General features: G+C 48.3%; 7 protein-coding genes across 7 annotated transcripts; 1 reads left to right on the forward strand and 6 right to left on the reverse strand.

Moving 5' to 3' along the window:
- Nucleotides 1–308: 308 nt before the first annotated feature.
- Nucleotides 309–2,632, reverse strand: GGI43DRAFT_54903 (dynamin family protein). Its single transcript, XM_083209993.1, has 2 exons — nucleotides 612–2,632; nucleotides 309–537 (listed from the first exon to the last, which is right to left on the reverse strand). Exons 1-2 carry the CDS (start codon nucleotides 2,571–2,573, stop codon nucleotides 502–504), a joined length of 1,998 nt encoding a protein of 665 aa, XP_083060101.1. The 5' UTR covers nucleotides 2,574–2,632; the 3' UTR covers nucleotides 309–501.
- Nucleotides 2,633–3,441: 809 nt separating this feature from the next.
- GGI43DRAFT_384177 (uncharacterized protein) lies at nucleotides 3,442–3,807 on the reverse strand (the record flags this gene model as incomplete). Its single annotated transcript, XM_083203481.1, has 1 exon — nucleotides 3,442–3,807. The coding sequence occupies one exon, from the start codon at nucleotides 3,805–3,807 to the stop codon at nucleotides 3,442–3,444; it is 366 nt and encodes a 121-aa protein (XP_083060102.1).
- Nucleotides 3,808–5,522: 1,715 nt separating this feature from the next.
- On the reverse strand, nucleotides 5,523–6,356 carry GGI43DRAFT_54997 (uncharacterized protein). The gene is made up of 3 exons (XM_083209995.1): nucleotides 6,293–6,356; nucleotides 6,061–6,159; nucleotides 5,523–5,976 (listed from the first exon to the last, which is right to left on the reverse strand). Exons 2-3 carry the CDS (start codon nucleotides 6,122–6,124, stop codon nucleotides 5,642–5,644), a joined length of 399 nt encoding a protein of 132 aa, XP_083060103.1. The 5' UTR covers nucleotides 6,125–6,159; nucleotides 6,293–6,356; the 3' UTR covers nucleotides 5,523–5,641.
- Nucleotides 6,357–7,702: 1,346 nt separating this feature from the next.
- GGI43DRAFT_54969 (aldo-keto reductase) lies at nucleotides 7,703–9,186 on the forward strand. Its single transcript, XM_083209994.1, has 2 exons — nucleotides 7,703–8,184; nucleotides 8,259–9,186. The coding sequence occupies exons 1-2, from the start codon at nucleotides 8,007–8,009 to the stop codon at nucleotides 9,113–9,115; spliced, it is 1,035 nt and encodes a 344-aa protein (XP_083060104.1). The 5' UTR covers nucleotides 7,703–8,006; the 3' UTR covers nucleotides 9,116–9,186.
- A 70-nt stretch (nucleotides 9,187–9,256) lies between these two features.
- GGI43DRAFT_423147 (fungal specific transcription factor domain-containing protein) lies at nucleotides 9,257–11,422 on the reverse strand (the record flags this gene model as incomplete). The annotated part of the gene is made up of 1 exon (XM_083208200.1): nucleotides 9,257–11,422. One exon carries the CDS (start codon nucleotides 11,420–11,422, stop codon nucleotides 9,257–9,259), a length of 2,166 nt encoding a protein of 721 aa, XP_083060105.1.
- A 1,600-nt stretch (nucleotides 11,423–13,022) lies between these two features.
- Nucleotides 13,023–15,730, reverse strand: GGI43DRAFT_427727 (uncharacterized protein; the record flags this gene model as incomplete). The annotated part of the gene is made up of 2 exons (XM_083208867.1): nucleotides 14,646–15,730; nucleotides 13,023–14,578 (listed from the first exon to the last, which is right to left on the reverse strand). Exons 1-2 carry the CDS (start codon nucleotides 15,307–15,309, stop codon nucleotides 13,023–13,025), a joined length of 2,220 nt encoding a protein of 739 aa, XP_083060106.1. The 5' UTR covers nucleotides 15,310–15,730.
- Nucleotides 15,731–16,265: 535 nt separating this feature from the next.
- GGI43DRAFT_406046 (major facilitator superfamily domain-containing protein) lies at nucleotides 16,266–18,500 on the reverse strand. The gene has a single exon (XM_083206111.1). It carries the CDS (start codon nucleotides 18,165–18,167, stop codon nucleotides 16,491–16,493), a length of 1,677 nt encoding a protein of 558 aa, XP_083060107.1. The 5' UTR covers nucleotides 18,168–18,500; the 3' UTR covers nucleotides 16,266–16,490.
- Nucleotides 18,501–18,539: the final 39 nt, after the last annotated feature.

Raw genomic sequence — 18,539 nt, forward strand, 5'->3', positions numbered from 1 at the left:
CGATTCAGACTGTTCAGTCTTTGCATATTGTGCAAAAGGCGGTAGCTTTACTCGTATCTTCTTGCTGGGTACTGGTTGGGGTGGATTTGTTGTTGCCCATGGACTTATCGATGGATCTATCGTTCCCGATGGATTCCTGGTAGCTCGGGCTGGAGATGTGAGCTCGGGAAAAGTGTCTGCCGGTTCTATGCGTTTGCTGTTAGTGGTGTTCATGGAGAGCAGTCAAAACGAAATCCAGATTGTTTATATATGTACCTGAAAAGTTTCTCGGCCTTGAGCGTTGACAGTCTTGCAGACCCAGTCTCAGTCTCAAAATCTCATCCTCCAAGTCGGTTCGTTCGTCCCTTGCTTTACCAGTCTCTTCAGCAACCCGTCTTAGCATATCGTCGTCCATCTGCGTTACGGTCTTTGTAGAAAAGATGTCGGGGAGGTTGGAAACGAGGCAGTTTTCGATGACAAGGTGGATGACGTTGTCTGTGAATGTTTTCAGGCTCGCCTATATTAGACCCATGTTAGAATATTAACATTCTTCACAAACTATATGTGGTATAAAAATCAGAAACAAGAGAAGGACGTCAAAAATCTGGAAAAGCAGCATCTAAACTTCTTACCTCGTAGTGTGTCAACATCATGTCGATAACAACATCCGTCCCAAAATCGCTGCTAAGAGTCATGCCATTTGCTTCAAGGACAATATTTCGAACATCTTCATACTTCAAGAGTCTATACGACGTCGAACTGTACGTAGCAGAGTTCTGACTCTGTTTCAGGAGATCAGCAATCTGAGTAGCAATACGAGTAAGCTTTCGTTTGGTAAGCCCCGTTCGAAACTCCAAATCAAGCGGAAGGCCATGCCCTGAAGTGTAGGGGCGTAGAATTTCGGTCAGTTTGTTTTTTAATGTCCCAGTAGTAGTTTTAAAAGCAGGGTCCACGTATTCCGTCAGAATTTCGTCTCGAGTTCTCTTGTCGTCTTCCAAAATGTAGTCAAACAAGTGGTAGACAAATAGTCTAGTCCTTTCCACGACTATATCGACATGGCGTTCGGCAATACGTCGCCAAGGTTCAGACAGGTCGCGGAAGAGCTGCATAATGAGATCGCTGTTTGGCAACCCGGGAAATTCGACCCCTTGGCTACCAGATGCTATTCGCTCGATTCTGGCGTTGACCGTGGCCTCGGACTTGGGCGTCGGGTCTGGAAAGTCGTACAGATCGAGGAATGGCTGAAGATATTCAGGAGCTTCAGCTTCAGCCATGTAATTGGCAAGCTGCTCTTCTGCGCTCACACCGTCGTTGTTTTGTTGTGGTTCTTGTTCCCATTGAATTTTATATCTGGCTCCCTTCTGCCTCATGGTGATATCAAAAGCACGGTTCAAATTTCGAAGTAAAGCCCTCAGTTTTCTGAATTTGATCTTGCTAGTCTCCTGGACTGTTGAACCTGCAAAGAATGGATCGTTGTATCGCCCCTCAACGGCATGCTCTGCCAGCCTGTGGAAGGTGGCCGATATGTTGAGCAGATACTCTCGCATTTCGTTGGAATTGCTTCTGGACGTTCCTATTTCTTTGAGGCGCGTCTCGCGAGTCTGTATTTCCTTTTCGACTTCGTCAATAAGATCAGGTAGTTTGCTTTTGATGTGCTTGAGTAGAGTTTCTGCCAGATTCTTTCGAAGGCTGTCGACTCCTGCTTTGCTCAAAGGTAACCTCCACCATTTTCCCGTCCCTGTTGACAGAAAGAGGTCTTCTTCAGAATCTCTCTCATCAAAGTCCACTTCTGGTTCTTTGGGTCCACGATTGCGCAAAACATGCCAGCCGAGCGGTAGCTGGTTATTGGTATCCTGCCCTTTTGCAAGCCTAAGATATTGGTCTTCTATGTTAGCGCTCGGGCAGAGGTCAGGTTTAGTAATGACTCCAATAGTGCGCTCCCCATCTGGATCAAATCTGGCAGCCCTATTCAACACGGCATGCGCGGACAAGGGGACGTCTGCTGATACAACGGTGAGAATGATGCTGTTTGGCCGCCTCATGTAGCTGTTGACCAAGTCATCGACAACTGGCTTCCAATCCTGAAGCTGCGACGAGAAGCCAGGATGGAAAACGCCAGGCAAATCGACCAGAGTCACAGAAGGGACGTCTGGCCCTTCGATTTCTACCAGCAACACGTCTCTAGAGAAGCCTGTAGCCTTTCCATCCTCAAGACCCAGGTGCTCCTTTGCCCTGGTAATCATGGTTGGCAGCTCGCTCCTGGGAAAGCCGGTGTGGCTAAATGGTTCGCGTGTTCGTGAAAAGCTTCTACCGCCTACATCTAGCGATTTGGTATCGAACAGGATTTCCATATAGGTGCTCTCTTTGGGTGCTCTCCGCAGCACCAGCTCTATTGGGAACCGCGTGCAGATGCCATCGCCGATGGGGAAATGGTTGCGCGATATGGCCTCTAGGACTGAGCTCTTGCCGGAGCCTTGGTCTCCAACGACGACGATTTGAGGCGTGTTGACAAAGAGGACGCACAAGTCATCGAGGCTGGTGATGGTGTCCAAGAGGCGCCTCGTCTCTTCGCTGTCCAGCTGTTCAGGCGCCATGGCGGACTTGATTTGAAAGTTGAAAGAGGAGAGGAGAGAAAAGAAAAGAGAAAAGAAAGCTGGACTCAGTTCAATAATAAAGACCAACAACAAAGCAGCGCCGTACTGTATGCATGCACTACCGAAACGGCTAGGCATCCCCCCACTGGCTTTCAGCTGGAGGATCAAAACAAACGAAAAGCGGCGGTTAAGCGCCCACATCACCTGTTTGTTGGAAAACGGCTGACCAGGATTCGAATCCTTCAGTGCGCCTGACAGCTATGTGCAGAGTATGGAAAAGATGGTGGCATCTTTTGGGGGCGGAAAAAAATGAACAGAAAATGCTACATTCGTTTAGATATCGGTTTTAAATTAGGTCTTCTTTCTTTTGTTTCTTTTTTTCTTGGCTCTGATTCTTCTATTTTTCGTTTAGATAATAGGCGCCATTTTGATCAACAATTCCCAACGTTGTGTCTATAAAACCCATCACGAAAAGTAACTTCTAGGTAATAGAAGCAACTTTGTTCATCGTGATAATGTGGCATTTACGTAGATCTAAATTAATGTGCTAAGACACATTTCTGGGACGTAGATGGCACTTTTTATTCACGCCTACGAAATACGAGAGACAAAAATATTCACGAACAAAAATCCATTGTTTGGTGTCTAATATCCCGAATCTAGAAGAATGCCTTCCCAAATACCTCCCCCCAACCTTTATGCTGCTTTGTGTAGCTTAGAAAAGAAACTCGAAAAAGAAAAGAAGAGATGATGCAAAAGGCAAAAAGCGCCAAGATTTGCCCTTATGGTAGTCAGCATTTGGCCCACGATACAAACCAGGGAAAGCCAAGAGTCACATACCTTGAAGAGCTGTCTTTGATGGCGACATTTAATGGCCTTGAGCGGTCTGGTGGTTATCTCTACCAGTTTCGGTCTGGTACATGAGATTGCATGTACGACACTTGTGGATGGGACCTTCGTGGCCCTTGGCGCGCATGTGGTCAACAAGACCACGCTGAGTAGCGAACGTTCGCTCACACTCTTTACACTTGTAATAGTGGTACCGTTCGAGGTGAGTTTCTAACTGCGTGACTCGACGGAAGCGAGTTCCGCAGAACTCACAGGTAGGCCAATGGCCTTCATTCGTCATATGGAGGATCACTTCCTCGTGAAATAGAAACTGCGCGCCGCAGGTGTAACACTCATGCAGTGGTCCATGAATAACTCGTTGAGTGACTCTGCGTGAAGAAGACATGTCTGATGACGCTGCTTGAGGCGAAGATGGGGTTCAAGTCTTGATTCAAGAAAGGAGAACAGGTTGTTGGTGGGCAGAGTGATGGTTTGTGGTGTGTTGAGCTGCCTGTGAGTGATGGTGTGAGAAGAAGAGGAAAGGGGGAAGAAGGAGGGAGCAGGGGAAGAAAGAAAAGATGAATATATAGGCAGGCAGGCAAATTTTCGTTTGCAGTGCAAAGAATCATCCGATCTTCGCCTTCATATATACAATAAACAGATTTTTCAAGCTTGGCAGCTGGCGTGAATGTCAACCTGGCAGCTGGATGGCCATCACTTGTGTATCAGATAATCAGGAGACGCAGCCCTTTCAAAGTTGTTGTAAATTACCCGCTCCAACTGGGCATATCTACCATTGATACGGTATAGATGTGTCGAAAAAGAGTCGACAAGACATTGGCTTTACGATAGATTGGCTTTACATTCATAGTTTCATTCACGCAGACGCTTCTCGTCCCACTTACACCCATTACGTGGAAACTCCACATACGCAAACTGTAAATCAAGCAGAAGTTATTGATACGATTTTCAATCTCTTTTCAATAAATCCTCAAGTTTATCTAAATATAGTGGAGTAATAATTTGAATCCAGAGAGTGGTACACCAGACGTGCCAAATAGCATGTTCTAGAAAGGGAGCAAACAGATGCGTCCTGACAACTATTCCGAGAATCTCTAAACAATAATATTAGTGCGCATCATCAATATCAGAAACCACATATGTCGTTTCTATTTTATGATTACTCTGTTTCGTTGTGGAAACGTCTTTCGCAGTGTCCCAGCTCGGCGGCTGAAGAGATAAATGAAGCTTTGGCGCGGTTCCGCCACCAACAAACGGAGCTGGCATCTAGCCATTGATGATCGTAGGTAGCAAAGTTTCTCAATCTCTCTGAATTTCCCGTATACTAATAGCCTTGGACATAATTTTGCATCATCGAGGCTGATGGCCTCAACGAAACACTGTCAAGTGCCAAGTATCTCCGCCCGCTCCTCATCGGCACATCGCTCGAATGTCGATGTTGCGAAATCAGACAGCATTTCGGCCGTGAGACTACCTATAGCTTATATACTAGTCTATCCACAGCTGCATTCCTATTCTTTTTTTTTTTTTTTTTTTTTTTTTTTTTGAAACGTCTGTTATTATCGCCATGAGCATCATTTTTCCAGCGGACGCCTCATTTGCCCGTTAGCTAATTGTACCACCAAAGCTTAGATTCAGCCAACATGCGGCCACCTCGATGCAACCTGCCCATTTAATTTTTAATTCACGAGAGAGAGAACGCTATAAATTTATACGTGAAGAATATGGAGAAAGTAAATTATTCGGAAAGTTTCCAAAGCATTTCCATCAAGATTCGCGTTCAATGTTGAAGACAAAGGGACTTGGCATATGCCACACGCGCAAACACGTATGCAAAATCTCGAGTAAAGATTCGAAAAAGAACTTCGCACTACTATTTATTCACGTTGAAATTGAAAAATTTGTCAATTATTTCTTTTATTATTATAGCCGAGATGAGCAGCCAAGAGGACCCAGACAAGCAGTTCAGTCCATCAGTTAGCCGTTCGTATACCGCCAAAATTATGAACCTGTAGATTCTCTCGAAGAAAGGCCGATGCCTCCAAATGCTTAGAAATTATAAAATATTAGTAGGCATCCGTGTAAACAATTGCTTGTCCGTATATATCATTCTTTGCCCTTTCCCATATTGCATCGCCGACATTGTATCCATCATGCCGGCCGTTTCGCCTCAATCTTACATCATCATGGCACGCATATCGAACCCAAATCATCTTTTTTTACAGCTCCTCATCCTTCTCGCAGTTCTTTACTTCGTAGTCGACAGTCTTGTTTCCTTGTCCCATAATCTTGGGCTTGAAATCGAGGTATACTAGCTCATTCTTCTTTGGCTCCCACTCGCCGTTGGTGTCCCGGTAATACACAATCTCGCCGCTGCCAGCGTCTCGAACCTCGACGGTAGTATGCGAAAGCGCGCCATCAGTCGACCACTCAAACTTGATGCAGCCATCGGCCTTTACAGCAAAAGGCTTGGAGCATCGAAGGTTTCCGTCCTTGTCGACGCATTTCTCTACGGCAAAGTCGAGCACGCTGCCTTTGATGATGGTATCGCCATCTAGACAAAAACCAAAATTCAGTTGTTAGCAGTTGATTTCAATTAGAGAGGGTGCTGAAGGAGCAGAGGATGGAGCGCTCGTACTTAATGTGGCGCTAGCAAGGGCCAAGCTTGCAGTAGCCAGCTTCTGGACGTCGGGAATATGCATGGTGATAGTGAGCTGATGGAAGGATTTCTAGGTGACTTTTCGCTGTTGTTCAATAATAATCAGCAACAGATGATTCGAGAGATTCGATCCAGTATAGAATGAAAGAGACGAGACAAAAAAGTAGAACCGCAGTCTATTTAAAAGAAAAAGAAACACCTTCATACCCACATCATCGATGACGTTTCCAAATGGAGCTTTTAGTCCGTTCCTGGTAGCACCTGTTTTGAGTTAAGTAAGACAACGCAGCAAATGCCAATCGTTTTGACGTCAGAATGTCGCATCAAATGGTAACGCATACGCATGCTTCCGGAACTTGTGCCTGTTCCAAACTCTAATGAGCATCAAGCATAGATCCAATCGGTGGTTTAACATGTCCGACACCTGACGCCGAGGTGAAATGTAACACTTTTCTTGCGTAGCATCGACCGATCGTGATTGTCTTAGTGTCTCGATCTCCGGCTTTGGCACGCGTTGTTTCAAGATCCAAGACAACGAGGCATGCTTTCTGTGGATACACGCAGTAATCTTGGCAGCGTTCCCCAGAATATGATTTCGAGGGGAAAATAAACTTTGTTCCTGGCGGTGAAATACGAGCAGCCGTCATAGAGCGCCCGTCTATGGGGCATTTTGACCTTTAAGGACTCTTGCATGCGCAACGTAACAATAAACAGTCGTCCAAGCGGCTGGTCGGTACCTTGGCGTCAGCATGCTGTGCTGTATTTGTGAACTGCCCTGCCCAAAAACCACCGTCAAGGCGAATGTGGGGGCGAACAGCTGGCGAATGCAAGACTCACCGCCGTCGAATCTCAGCCCATCCATTATTTGTTAAAGATTCTTTGCATCTTAGGCGATGGCCTTGTCTTTCGAAGACAATAAGCAGCTCTTTGTGCTCGCTTAGCGGAATGCAGTGCCAGTAGACTTGGATCCATTCCACGCCATGCTGGAACGGACAATGTAATGTGCTCCACTCATGTAAAAAGAAAGTCTCAGGAGTCGCATGGAAATGGAAAATTGACACGTCCATTCACGTATCGAAGCAAATGTCTCCAGGTCTTGGCCCCAAGGTTAGAATCTTTTTTGGGTCGCCTGAGAGGAGTCGAGCACAATGCGACTGGTATGCAGCGTTCAACAAAGGCATCGGGGTGCGTATTGGCGAAGCAATAGCTCGTCCAAGATCCAGCCTATCTAGCCGTTAGGAGATTAATAATGACATTCTCCCAGCTCTATTTTGTCTAATCTTGAATATCTCGGTAAATTCTGCGTTTCTCTGTAATGGGATGCGATTAGTGAGTCATTAGAGCAAAATTTCTTTCAAAAATGACCTTGCTGTATGCCGCATCCATGCCACACAAAGCTCATTCACCGAAAACCACAAAGACATCAACTGCTCAACGCACGATCGCGCGAAACCAGAAATAGCACAAAACCCACTGTATAAAGCCCCCAAAGAAGCACTACGCCGTCGAACCCACTTCTCTTCTCCGGTTACTCACAGGAGTTCACAGCGCCGCGACCACAGCAAATCGGATCTGCCACGGCTTTAGCGGCGCAAGAACGCTGATTGGCTGCGTCACCACGACCTTCGGTGGAAGAACGCTCATTGGTCAGCTCACCTTGGCGAACTGTCCTCCGGCCAATCATCATGGGCACCGAGTTTCAAGTCGAGAGCAACCTATCGCAGACATGATGGAGTTAGGCGGAAGAAATCCGAGATTCTCGATAATGTTGTTTGATTGTACGAGTCAATGGCTCATGGGCGCACTATTCGCATCTATAAAGGGCGGCATCCTATGCCCCCTTTGACGTTCTAACCACCAGATCACAACCAGCACACTGCAACAAGACAATACCAATACAGCAACAAACACTATTCGAAAAAGCAATGTCTCAAGCTCCCAAGATCGTCACCCGCGCCTTGGGCAAAAATGGACCTCAAGTCTCTCGTCTCGGCCTCGGCCTCATGGGCTTGAGCTCACACTATGGCTTGCCTGCTCCAGATGAAGAGCGTTTTGCCTTTTTGGACAAGGCGTACGATATGGGCGAAAGATTCTGGGATACTTGTAAGTTAAAACAGCCTTGGACATGATTCAATCTTCTCTGTGGAAAGGCAACTGACTAAAGCTTTCATCCACAGCCGACATGTACGGTGACTGCGAGGACCTCCTCGGCAAGTGGTTCGCCGCCAACCCAGGAAAACGCGACAACATCTTTCTCTCCACCAAGTTTGGCATAATCGCACAGAAAGGAGGCATCAAGGTCGACTCGTCTCCGGAATACTGTCGACAGGCCCTCGAAAAATCTTTGAAGCGTCTCGGGCTCCCTTCTGTCAACCTCTTCTACGTTCATCACCTGGACAAGGTCACTCCCATTGAAAAGACAATCGAAGCCATGGTCGAACTCAAAAACGCCGGCAAGATCCAGCATCTAGGCCTTAGCGAATGCAGCGCCGATACTCTCCGCCGCGCTTCTGCCATTCATCCCATTGCCTGTGTCCAGATGGAGTACAACCCCTTTACTTTGGAGATTGAAGAGCCTCAGCGCCGTTTCCTCGAGACTTGCCGAGAGGTGGGTACAGCCATCGTTGCGTACAGCCCTCTTGGCAGAGGTCTTCTCACAGGAGCCATCAAGTCAAAGGAGGATATTACCGGAGCAGGTGATATGCGAACCATGTTGCCTCGATTCAGCGACGAAAGCCTTGACAAAAATCTCGCCACCGTCGCAAAAATTAACGAAATCGCCCAGAGCAAGGGTGTTACTGCATCGCAGCTAACATTGGCCTGGCTCCTTGCGCAGGGTGATGACATTTTTGGCATTCCTGGCACAACTCGGGCCAGCAGGCTTCATGAGAATCTAGAGGCAATGAGCGTCAACTTGACGGCGGAGGAAGAGCGAGCCATTCGTGAGGTGGCAAAGGATGTTACCGGCCCTCGGATTCCCGATAACTTTCCTGGTGTGAATCTTTTTGGTGACACGCCACCTCTCAAGGCTTAATCGCTCGATTCAAGGGGCCAGTATCAGTGCGTGTAAAATGTATCGATCAGAGATGTACTATGTATTCTTTGCGGCTGCTTCTTTCATATAGTATATATAGCTAGTTATTCAATCATTTTGCAGCTCTACTATAAATCAAGATCAAAACGGTGTAGCATTAAAAGTCTCTTCCAGTAATAACGGGCGCTGATCATTCGAATCCCAGCCTTGAACTTGATAGTCTTGTAAAGTCAGCTGCATTGTTGGCGGTGCTTCGGTGGCCTCGACGTCACTTTTATGCAGATTCCATGCTTCTTGAATGCCATGGCTTATCAACTCCGCTCCAAGAGGCAAATCTCCCACGTCGTCCGCATTGGAGGTTGCGGAAGCTAGCTCAGGCCATGAAGACAGTGGAGAATCTGTCCAGGCCCAAGACGGAGTCAAGAGGCTTCCATCCAGATCATCCGTCTCTGGTAGTATGCGCAATCCATCAGCTGTCGCTGCAATGTTGTCTTGGGGGTCATGGCGCAATATGTGGATTATTCCCACATGTGGAAATGACATTTGGATGGCGTTTGCCTCTTCTTGTACAACACATTCCATACACGTCATATCACCGGGTTCGCTCCATGTCCTATAACTGACGCCATCTGCTGCAGTAGCTTCAATGGCACTCATTCTCTTCAGCGCTCGTGCTGCAGAATAGCACAACTTGTCGTCAAATTTCTGACCCATAGTTTCCAGGCTTTGAATGGCGCGCTCAGCCGTTACCAAATCCCCTGGGCGTTGATGACCAAGGGCGTTTTCACGGCCCAGGCGATGGCTATCCAGGTGCACCGCGAGCAGCGTCAAGGCAGAAAGAAGAACTTTAAGAACGATTCCCCTGGTCGAAAAGGACACGCGATTAGGTCCGATCGGAACGATGGATCTAGTGAGTAATTCTCGGGCGGCAGTCATAGCTGCAATCTTGGAATTGGAGTAGTCTTGTGTGACTTCATTGGAACGGCGAACCTCTGGTCCCGGTAAGATGTAAGGTATATGGAGCAATAAGACGAAATTATAGTGATGTAATTGATGAACAATCTTTGCAATCATATCTCTTAGCTCGTCGGCCGATCGAGCATCTTGCGGTCGTGGGAAAACCCACCACTCGGAAGGCAAAGATCGGGTGGCCTGTGTTAGCAGATAATCAATGTCTTTTGTCTCTTTGTAATGGTCATAGACGGGATCGCCTCCTCTTTGCCCAAGTCGCAGCTGTTGGTTTCTAAAGATTATCCGACTCGTCAACTTGGCTTGAGCTCTTTCAAGCTTCTCAAGCGGCGCTTGAACTACCAAATCATCCATGAAGCTATCATCTTGGACAGACATTGGGAGATCAAGCACCAGAGACAAATAACGATCCATGAAAACAAGGCGGAACCATAATGTCGCCAGACACATTGATGATGGGCCACCAGTAGACCCTTGCTGCTTGCCCTGTCGCCGCTGTTGTGGTATGTGTAAGCCCACAAGATGGGCAATTCCAAGCGCTCGGCGATATACAAGCCAAGCAAGTTGCAGCCGGCCACAGGAAACGTGATATAGGCCCTCGAGCATCAACGTCTCTATTCCCTCGTATGAGACGACAAGAGAGTCTTGGGAGGTGACATAGCAAGAGGCGGCTTCAAAATACTGATCTGCTACATCGCAATTCGAATGGTCAAGCCACAATTTGGAAATTTCGGGGAAGCGGTCAGACTGCTGGAGGCAGATGGCTAGCTGAAAAAGACTCCGAGCCAGGTCTATCGGCTTTGCGTTTGATAGTGTCAGAGACGAAAAGTATGCAACTTGGCGTTGGTAAGAGAGTCGAAGAAGGTCGGTGGATAGGCCTCGAAACACGTGCATGGACATCATGAGAAGCTTGTTCTGCTGCATAATGCGAGAGGTGACACTGGCTGTCGGGAGAATGGATTGCAGCAACAGAATCAAGGAGTTGTGTCGTGGCGAGCCGCTGGTGGGAGACGGATTCGGTATCAAAGGATGAATTTGTCTTGTTGATAACGGCTGAAGAGACTGATTTATTGTATCAAAGGGGGCATTGTTGGCTGGGATATGAGAGCCTTTTGCGGGTGCTTTGTCTAGTTTAGGGAGGAGTCTGCGCCCAGAGTTGGAAGGCTCCAAAACTTGTCGACCATTGTCATGCCGCTTTGGTACTTTTCTCGCAGAAGTGTTTCCTTTTTCAAGAGTAGTGGTTGTTTCTTTCAACCCAGCCTCAGAATTCCTGCCTTGGGCGCTGGACTTGGGTGGCGGATGGACAAGTTGATCAACCACAGTTTCCAGATGGTCCATCTGCGCTCTAAGATTCCGATTTTGAGCTTTTTGGCCAGCCGAATTCTTGTCATCAACGTCTTGGAGAACACATTTGCATCCTCGACGCTGACAGGACTCGCAGGCGACTGAGTTGCCCTGCTCGAAATGGCATTTTGTTTTTCTGCGTTTGCATTCCCAGCAGCTCGTGGTGCCTCTCCGGAGCTTCCGCCGCTCAAGTCTGGACGGATTTGACGTATCCTTGTCCATAGCTCTTAATACCTGATAAGGATAATGGATGTTGGAGATCTCAGCACTTTTCGGACTTAAAACTCGTCTCACCCGGGCTCTCGCATCGTGTTTAAGGCCGAGCATGCGATGCTCGCTTTTGAGAGGTGGGAGAAGAATCGAGCTTGGAAAAGACGCTCCTAGGAGAGAATGGGTTCAAACAAGTCGATATTGATCATCAAATTCACATGTGAGCGTTCTTTGGTCGATGAACAGACGTTGAATATGAAAGGCTCAGGATTAAAGGGTCCAATCGCAGCCTGCTTGCAACGTAGGCCATGATCGGATTACATAACCAGGATTTGGCCAATTAGCGAGCGAAATGAATCGCGATGAGATCAGCTTCAGGTACGTACCAGCCTACCCTTGATCAAAGAAGAGAATATGAAATGGCTTGTAATAAGGCAAATTCAGCTTTTCTATGAGCCAAAAGAAGTAAAATGATGAATTTTCTCATTTGGATTCTAATTTTCTCATTTCATGAGGAATAAATGATGAGGTTCATTTGTCGGCGTGCATATGCTGAATAAACAACCAGAGACATATACTCACCACATTCATTCTCGCAAAATACATCGCATTTCATTTCACCAGCGAAATAGTCTCACATCAGACACTTTTGGACGAAATGTGAAAAGAAATTTGGAACATCGTGGATCAAAGACCACTCGGACAAATTCTTCTAGCTCCACCCAAACGCCACGCGTTTCACTACCGAGACTCAAGAGACGACAACCGAAGAAAGCGATGAAAACCGACCCAAGGAAAGCGAGAGCAGCGAAGATGATGAAAAAACCAAGGAGAAGCTACCTCCGAAGCTGGACGCCAGGAAGACAACCACGACCACTAAAAGAAAGCTGACTGAGTAGGCTATGCCAGCAACAGAGAAAAAACGCGTCAAGCAAGAAAACCTTGCCAAGCTGACCTCTGACCTCAAAGCTGCTGAAAAGGTCATTCAACCAAGCCAGGAGCCCTCTGAACTGCCAGACATTAATCCAACCCCGCCCAAATCGTCAGGTCTTGACATCGATAAGCTTCTGGCAAACATGACGCTCACAAAACGGACTCCCACGAAGCCGACTCCCCCAAAATTCAGCTCACTGCTAACGGGAAACCCATTCGCCAGCCTCATACCTGCCACGGCAAAGGATGATGAAGAGAATGAAGACCACGACAACGACGTCGATAATTTCATTTCAAATAAGAGGACACATAATGACAGTCGCAAAAATGCCACTCTTCCCAAGTACATGTATTCTATTATTATAGGTACCTGAGCTTATAGCATCAATCTACGTCTATAAAGGGTATCTCAAACAAATGGGTATCTAGAACAAAGGGTATCACAAACAAACTAATAATCCGACTCGCAAAATTCAACAACTCTCTCCCTCACATACTCCCTCTCCTGAGCAAAGCACTCATCCGAAATCCTCTCCCGCACCGCATGCTGCGTCTCAGCACCAGCCCTCATCACGCTCATATCCAAAACCTGCTGCCCCTCAAACGTATCAAACACAGCCCTTTCGAAATCCGCAATCATAGCCCTCTTTCCCTTGGCATCGTACAGCATATTACGCGGCTCAGGGTCGAATTGCAAGACGCGTAGCTTGTGTATCTCCTCAAAGGCCGTGGCAACAGCATCGACAATCTCACCCTTGTCGATACCCCCAGAGACGCATTGGAGCAAAGGCATCAGTCCGTCGGGCAAACCACCAAGAACCATGAAGCTGGCATAATCTCCGTGATACCTGGTAATAGGATCTGGAGTTTGAATCATGCCCAGACAGACAGGGACATACACGCCCTGAAGGTCCTTCATCTGGTCGTACATGTCAACTTCGTGACGCAGGTAGCTGACCTTGAACCGGACGACACCCTTTATCAAGAGCGTGTAGCCATGCGACGCAAGCCGTACTTTGAACAGCGCGGTATAAAGGCCACTGCGACAGATGGTCTGGCAGTTTGTGTAGTCCTCCTTTTCCACGTCCACTTCGAGCTGCGTCTGCAGGAGTCTCAGAAATTCGGCTCGCGACATGTGATTGCCGCCGTGATACCGAAAGTTAGGACACTCTTCGTCCAGGGCTTCACCGCGTGCGAGTCCCAAGAGGCAACGCTGGGAGCAAAAGGGCCGTTGATCAATCCGCTCTCCTTCTGGGTTGATTTTATAAATGGAGAGGAATTTGAAGACGCTAAAGTCGTTGAGATCAGCTTCGTTCAACCGGCATTTGCTCCCCGGCCACACCATTTCAGAGACGCGTTTCCGAATGGGCGACCTCTCGACAAGGGGCCTCCAACTTTGCGGAGCATACTGGATGCTGCACTTTTTCTTGCGCAGCAAAGGAGGGATCCTGTTGAACACATTGTCGGGGTGCACACTCCACCTTTCGAAACTTTGTGCCATGGTGTACCATGCCGGGGACGCTGGATTGGCTGTAAGAGCTCTCAGGGTGAATGCCAGCACCTGTGCAACTGCCGTGCGATGAAGTCCCGTCACGACATCTACTTCCACATCCTGACGGGGAACACAGAGGGAGTAATACACATACTTTGGGTCTCCTGGGATCTCGACAAAAATGAGGGCCTCGCCGGTGCTGATGTAGCCAAACTGCGTGCCTACCTCGAGCATGCGGTGGAAGAGCTGCGTGATGACGGCTGTGACAAGACACTTGGAGGTAAACACCAAATCATTGCCAATTCGACCGATGACGTCTTGATCGACGTGAATGCCTTCTTGCAGCCCCTTGAGGATCTCGCAGAGGCTCAGCCTGTGAGGAGGTCTGTAGGATGTCACGAGAAGAGGCACTCTCCGGGAATCAGTTCGTCTATACGCAAACAAGGTCGACAACCCGTTGTCTATGGGTGTGCGAGTTGTGACGATGTAGGGCTCGAATCCTGGCTGAATAAAATCTATCAAGTAGCAATCGTTAGAAATGGCAAACACAAGCAACACCTCATGGGTCTCATAAAAACTCACCACCAATCTCAAATTTATGAACGAGACGCTCATTCTGGGCTATGCGGCCCATGATTTTATCGACCGCTTCGTCGACCGCACTACGCATAAACTTGAAGAGGGACCATTGACAGCCGACAGGACGATTATCCAGCTCCTCCCGCAGCCATTCGAGATCTTCAATGCTCGGATAGCAAGCTTCAGTGCGCAGAGCAGCATTCCCAGCCAACTTGTTCCATATGCCCAGCTGCTTCGTCGCAAAATCTGGTGACGGCGCGATATATCCGGGATACAGCTTGGGCTGGATATTCCCGTGTGCCCTGACCTCGGGAGCTGAAACCAGAAGATCTTGCGCCGACATTGCGATATCCAACGAGTGGCAGGCATCGAGATATGTCTGCAGTGTAAGGCGTCTTTTGGGCCATCGCTGCAGCTCTTTGATGGCTTCGTCCGTAACGTCTATCATACGATTCAGAACCATCATTATGATGTTCAGAAACCGGACCATGAAGAGCTCTGCTAGGCTGAGTTGCCGCATATCGGGTCTTATGGCGTAGATCTTCTCGTCCAAGTCTATGACTCTCCTCCTCATTCCGACGATGCTCTGAAACAAGTCTTGGGCTTTGCGTTCATTGCCTTCAATGTCCCGATAGACTCTCACCACTCCGCTCTCTGTGGTAGCCATTGCTAAGAAAAAGAAGAAAATTTTCTTTTCTTTTCTTTTCTTTTCTTCTTTTTTGTAGCTATTAAATGGTTGAACGAGTCGATAGACACTTCAAGCAGCTGTCTCAATAGCAGCAACTAATGCACTACTTTGGCAGTACTTTCACAGAGTGGAGATTTCAACAGCCTGTCTCGTCACGGTAGAGCTCGGGTGGCTTTCCGTTAGCGCTGCGGGCTAGGCGGCTGATCCCCTAAAACGCGGGGTGTAGGGCTCTTAGCGGCGGGAGTTGATCGCTATGACGTGGTCGGGTACCTGTATTCCAGGTAGTGTGGCTGATGACAAACTCAAGGATCAAGAACAAGAGCTTGTGATGGATGTGTTGGACACTGCGATGGTACAAGACGGCAAAGTTGAGACTGGATGGAAAAAAGTTCGATTTGACGAGGGCCTTTGCTCTTAATTTATATTGTCAATAAACGCTTGTAAATTCCACATTTCCCCATCTTTTGGTTCCTGCTCAAGAGTTTTTTTTTTTTTACTTTTCTCAATCGCAACTCAACTAAGAAAGTAAAACACATCGTGAGTTCTCTGGCTCTGAACCAAATCGCGATCAAACTTTGCCTATCAGCAACATCATATCGCCGCCCGCCAACTTTATCGACTCAAAACTTCAGCCACAGGTAGATACTAGGTAAAATCTCCCTTTAATATCCTCAAAGTCAGATACTCTATTCCATCAAAGACCTGGAAGACCTTGGAAGTAGCAGATGAAAAAGCATCAAAGCCAAACCATGTTTCAATATGCAAAAAGTATATCGACAATAACCGTGGCTACAGAGAGAGTATAATAACTGTTAGCCTTTTACAAAACAAGAGGCAAAAGCATGTTGCAATATGCAAAAGTGTATCGACGATAACCGTGGCACAGAGAGACTATAACAACTTTTAGTCTTTACAAGACAAGAGGCAAAACCATGTTGCATTATGCAAAAAAGTGTATTCACAATCCATACAACTACCTACAAAAGGGGTATAAAAATTTTTGGTCAGTAAAAGAAGAAGCTTCAAGCCCTTCAAGAACAAAATATACGAGCAGGTATCAACTCTTTTCCACCACTCCCTTTCCCTCCTCCACCCCCCTCTTTCTCGAACCAGCTGTTCAACCCAACACGAGTACAGCCCCCCAAGCTCCCAACCTTGCCTCAGTGGCCCATTCCGTCGCGAATCTCCAAAAAGTTGAGATATCTCTGCTTCGTCCAGCGGCGGGCGCGCTTGCCCCATATAATCATGGGCAGAGATAGCATCAAGATGACAAAGCCAACAACGCCAAGCTCAATAAAAGTATTCTGGACGCCCGTGTTGAGCCAGTAGCTGGCCACAAAAGTAAAAATCATGGCCAGCGTGTTGTTGATAACGGCAACGCCCACCATGCCCTCGAGGACCATATCCGGGTAGCAATCGGCAAGATAGGTAAGGCTCAAATCGCCGGCGCAGCCATAGCCAAATCCAATAAAGCCAAGGCCAACGTACGGCACGGGCCAGTCCCAACCCTTGGCCGATCCAATACCAAAGAGCCACATGCCTGTGGGGAAGATGATTACACAGAGGAACATGAGATACAAACGAAACTCGGCCTCCTGAATGCCGCGATTGCGTCGGCTTGCCCAAAGCACAAAGATGTCACTCAGGTAACCACCGTAAAAACAGCCAATGATACTACCAATGAGACAAGGAATGTTCATGTTGCTAACGGCGACATCGCTATAGTCCCAAGGATCGTCGGTCCAGTAGTCCTCCTCCAGAGTGAGATAAAAGGACAGGGCAATGTTTTGCATGCCCCACTGTAGGCCGGCGAACCAGACAGCAGGAAAGGTGAAGATGCGCAACGTGTGCCACAGACGGCCGACATACTGCCTGGCGCCAATGCCGCGCAAGTTGGGGGCAGGCGTGATGAGGGCAATGCGCTGCCAGTAGGACTTGGGTCGCGTATAGTTGATGGAAAACTGATCGGCATCCGGGGCTCTGGCGGCAGCCTCTTCGTCTGAGACTCCCGTGCTGACATCGGCTACATTAGTCTTTTCGTCACCAGTCGCCGCAGGGGCTATGGTGTTGCGGCCATCACGCTGGTAGCGCTCGCGTGGGAACGCAGTCTCTTCCAGGCCAAAGTAGAAGAGAATAAAGTTAAAGGCAGACATGATGGCGCCAAGATATCCAATCCAGCGCCATCCAAGGTTGCTATCGGCGATATAACCGCCAACCAGTGGCCCCAGGTAGGTTCCCACGGAGGTAGCCAGAGTATATAAACCCATGGAGGTTCCATTTTGGTGCTCAAACCAAATATCCAGTAGAGAAAGCTGCACCACCGCCTCAGCCACAGACTCGGAGGCGCCAACAAAGAGCTGCGTCCAGATGGCATCCGACGAGGTGCGGAGCCTGCCAAACCAAATATTGCCAATCAGACCCCAAGTAGCGCCAACGAGATACAGAATTCGTCGGCCATAAAGGTGGACAGCCGGGGAACTGAGCAGAGTCCAGTAGCCAATGGCGAGAAACAGCACGCCAGCACCGGTGTTGAACACGTCGTAGCTGATGCCGTATTCCTCATTGACGCCTGTGCTCGCAGAACCAGCCACGTTGGACGTCGCAGCGGTCAGAGCAACAGCAAAACAGACAAGACCCGTGTGCCACGCCTTGCGCCACAGCCCCCAGTTCAGAGGATCGTTGGGCGACGCGGTGGGCTGCGGCACCAGGACGATGCCGTCGTGTTTTTGGAGCAATCCATTTGCCGAGTTGCTACTCGCAGATTCATCGATGAAGACGCATCGCGTGCCCGGAAGCACTTCGTCGATATCGATGATGGCTGGAGACTGAACGGCCATCCGCAACGACAAACGAGCCTCGCCGAGGGCTGCTGTTTGAAGAGGGTTTGGTTGGGAAGATGGGGCTGGTTCGATTCGCGCGAGAGGGAGCGAGAGGAGGATCGAATTGGCTCACGGGAGCCTCATGCGGTTGCGCCGAAAATCTGGGATAAGAAGAGAAGAAGAAGGGACAAAAAAGAGGAGGTGGTGATGCAAAACTAAGTACTAGAGGCAGGCCATCCCCCAGACCAGCAAAAGGTACTTTTTTGCCGTACCGCTGCTTTTTTGTGCGTGCGCCTGCTATTAATCGGGCTTATCGCAGCACCAATGGGGCGCTAAATTTTTTCTTCGCTTGGCCGTGTTAGGCAGTCGCTGCGGGTACCTGCTGGAGCT

Source organism: Trichoderma evansii, assembly GCF_050947405.1.
Source record: "Trichoderma evansii strain SZMC 28006 chromosome Unknown GGI43scaffold_11, whole genome shotgun sequence".
Lineage (NCBI taxonomy): Eukaryota > Fungi > Ascomycota > Sordariomycetes > Hypocreales > Hypocreaceae > Trichoderma > Trichoderma evansii.

Coding starts and splice junctions, on each gene's coding strand:
- GGI43DRAFT_54969 (XM_083209994.1), top strand. CDS start 8,007: ATGTCTCAAGCTCCCAAGATCGTCACCCGCGCCTTGGGCAAAAATGGA. Junction 8,185..8,258: donor CGAAAGATTCTGGGATACTT/GTAAGTTAAAAC, acceptor TTTCATCCACAG/CCGACATGTACGGTGACTGC.
- GGI43DRAFT_54997 (XM_083209995.1), bottom strand. CDS start 6,124: ATGCATATTCCCGACGTCCAGAAGCTGGCTACTGCAAGCTTGGCCCTT. Junction 5,977..6,060: donor CCTTGCTAGCGCCACATTAA/GTACGAGCGCTC, acceptor GTTTTTGTCTAG/ATGGCGATACCATCATCAAA.
- GGI43DRAFT_406046 (XM_083206111.1), bottom strand. CDS start 18,167: ATGGCCGTTCAGTCTCCAGCCATCATCGATATCGACGAAGTGCTTCCG.
- GGI43DRAFT_54903 (XM_083209993.1), bottom strand. CDS start 2,573: ATGGCGCCTGAACAGCTGGACAGCGAAGAGACGAGGCGCCTCTTGGAC. Junction 538..611: donor TGATGTTGACACACTACGAG/GTAAGAAGTTTA, acceptor TACCACATATAG/TTTGTGAAGAATGTTAATAT.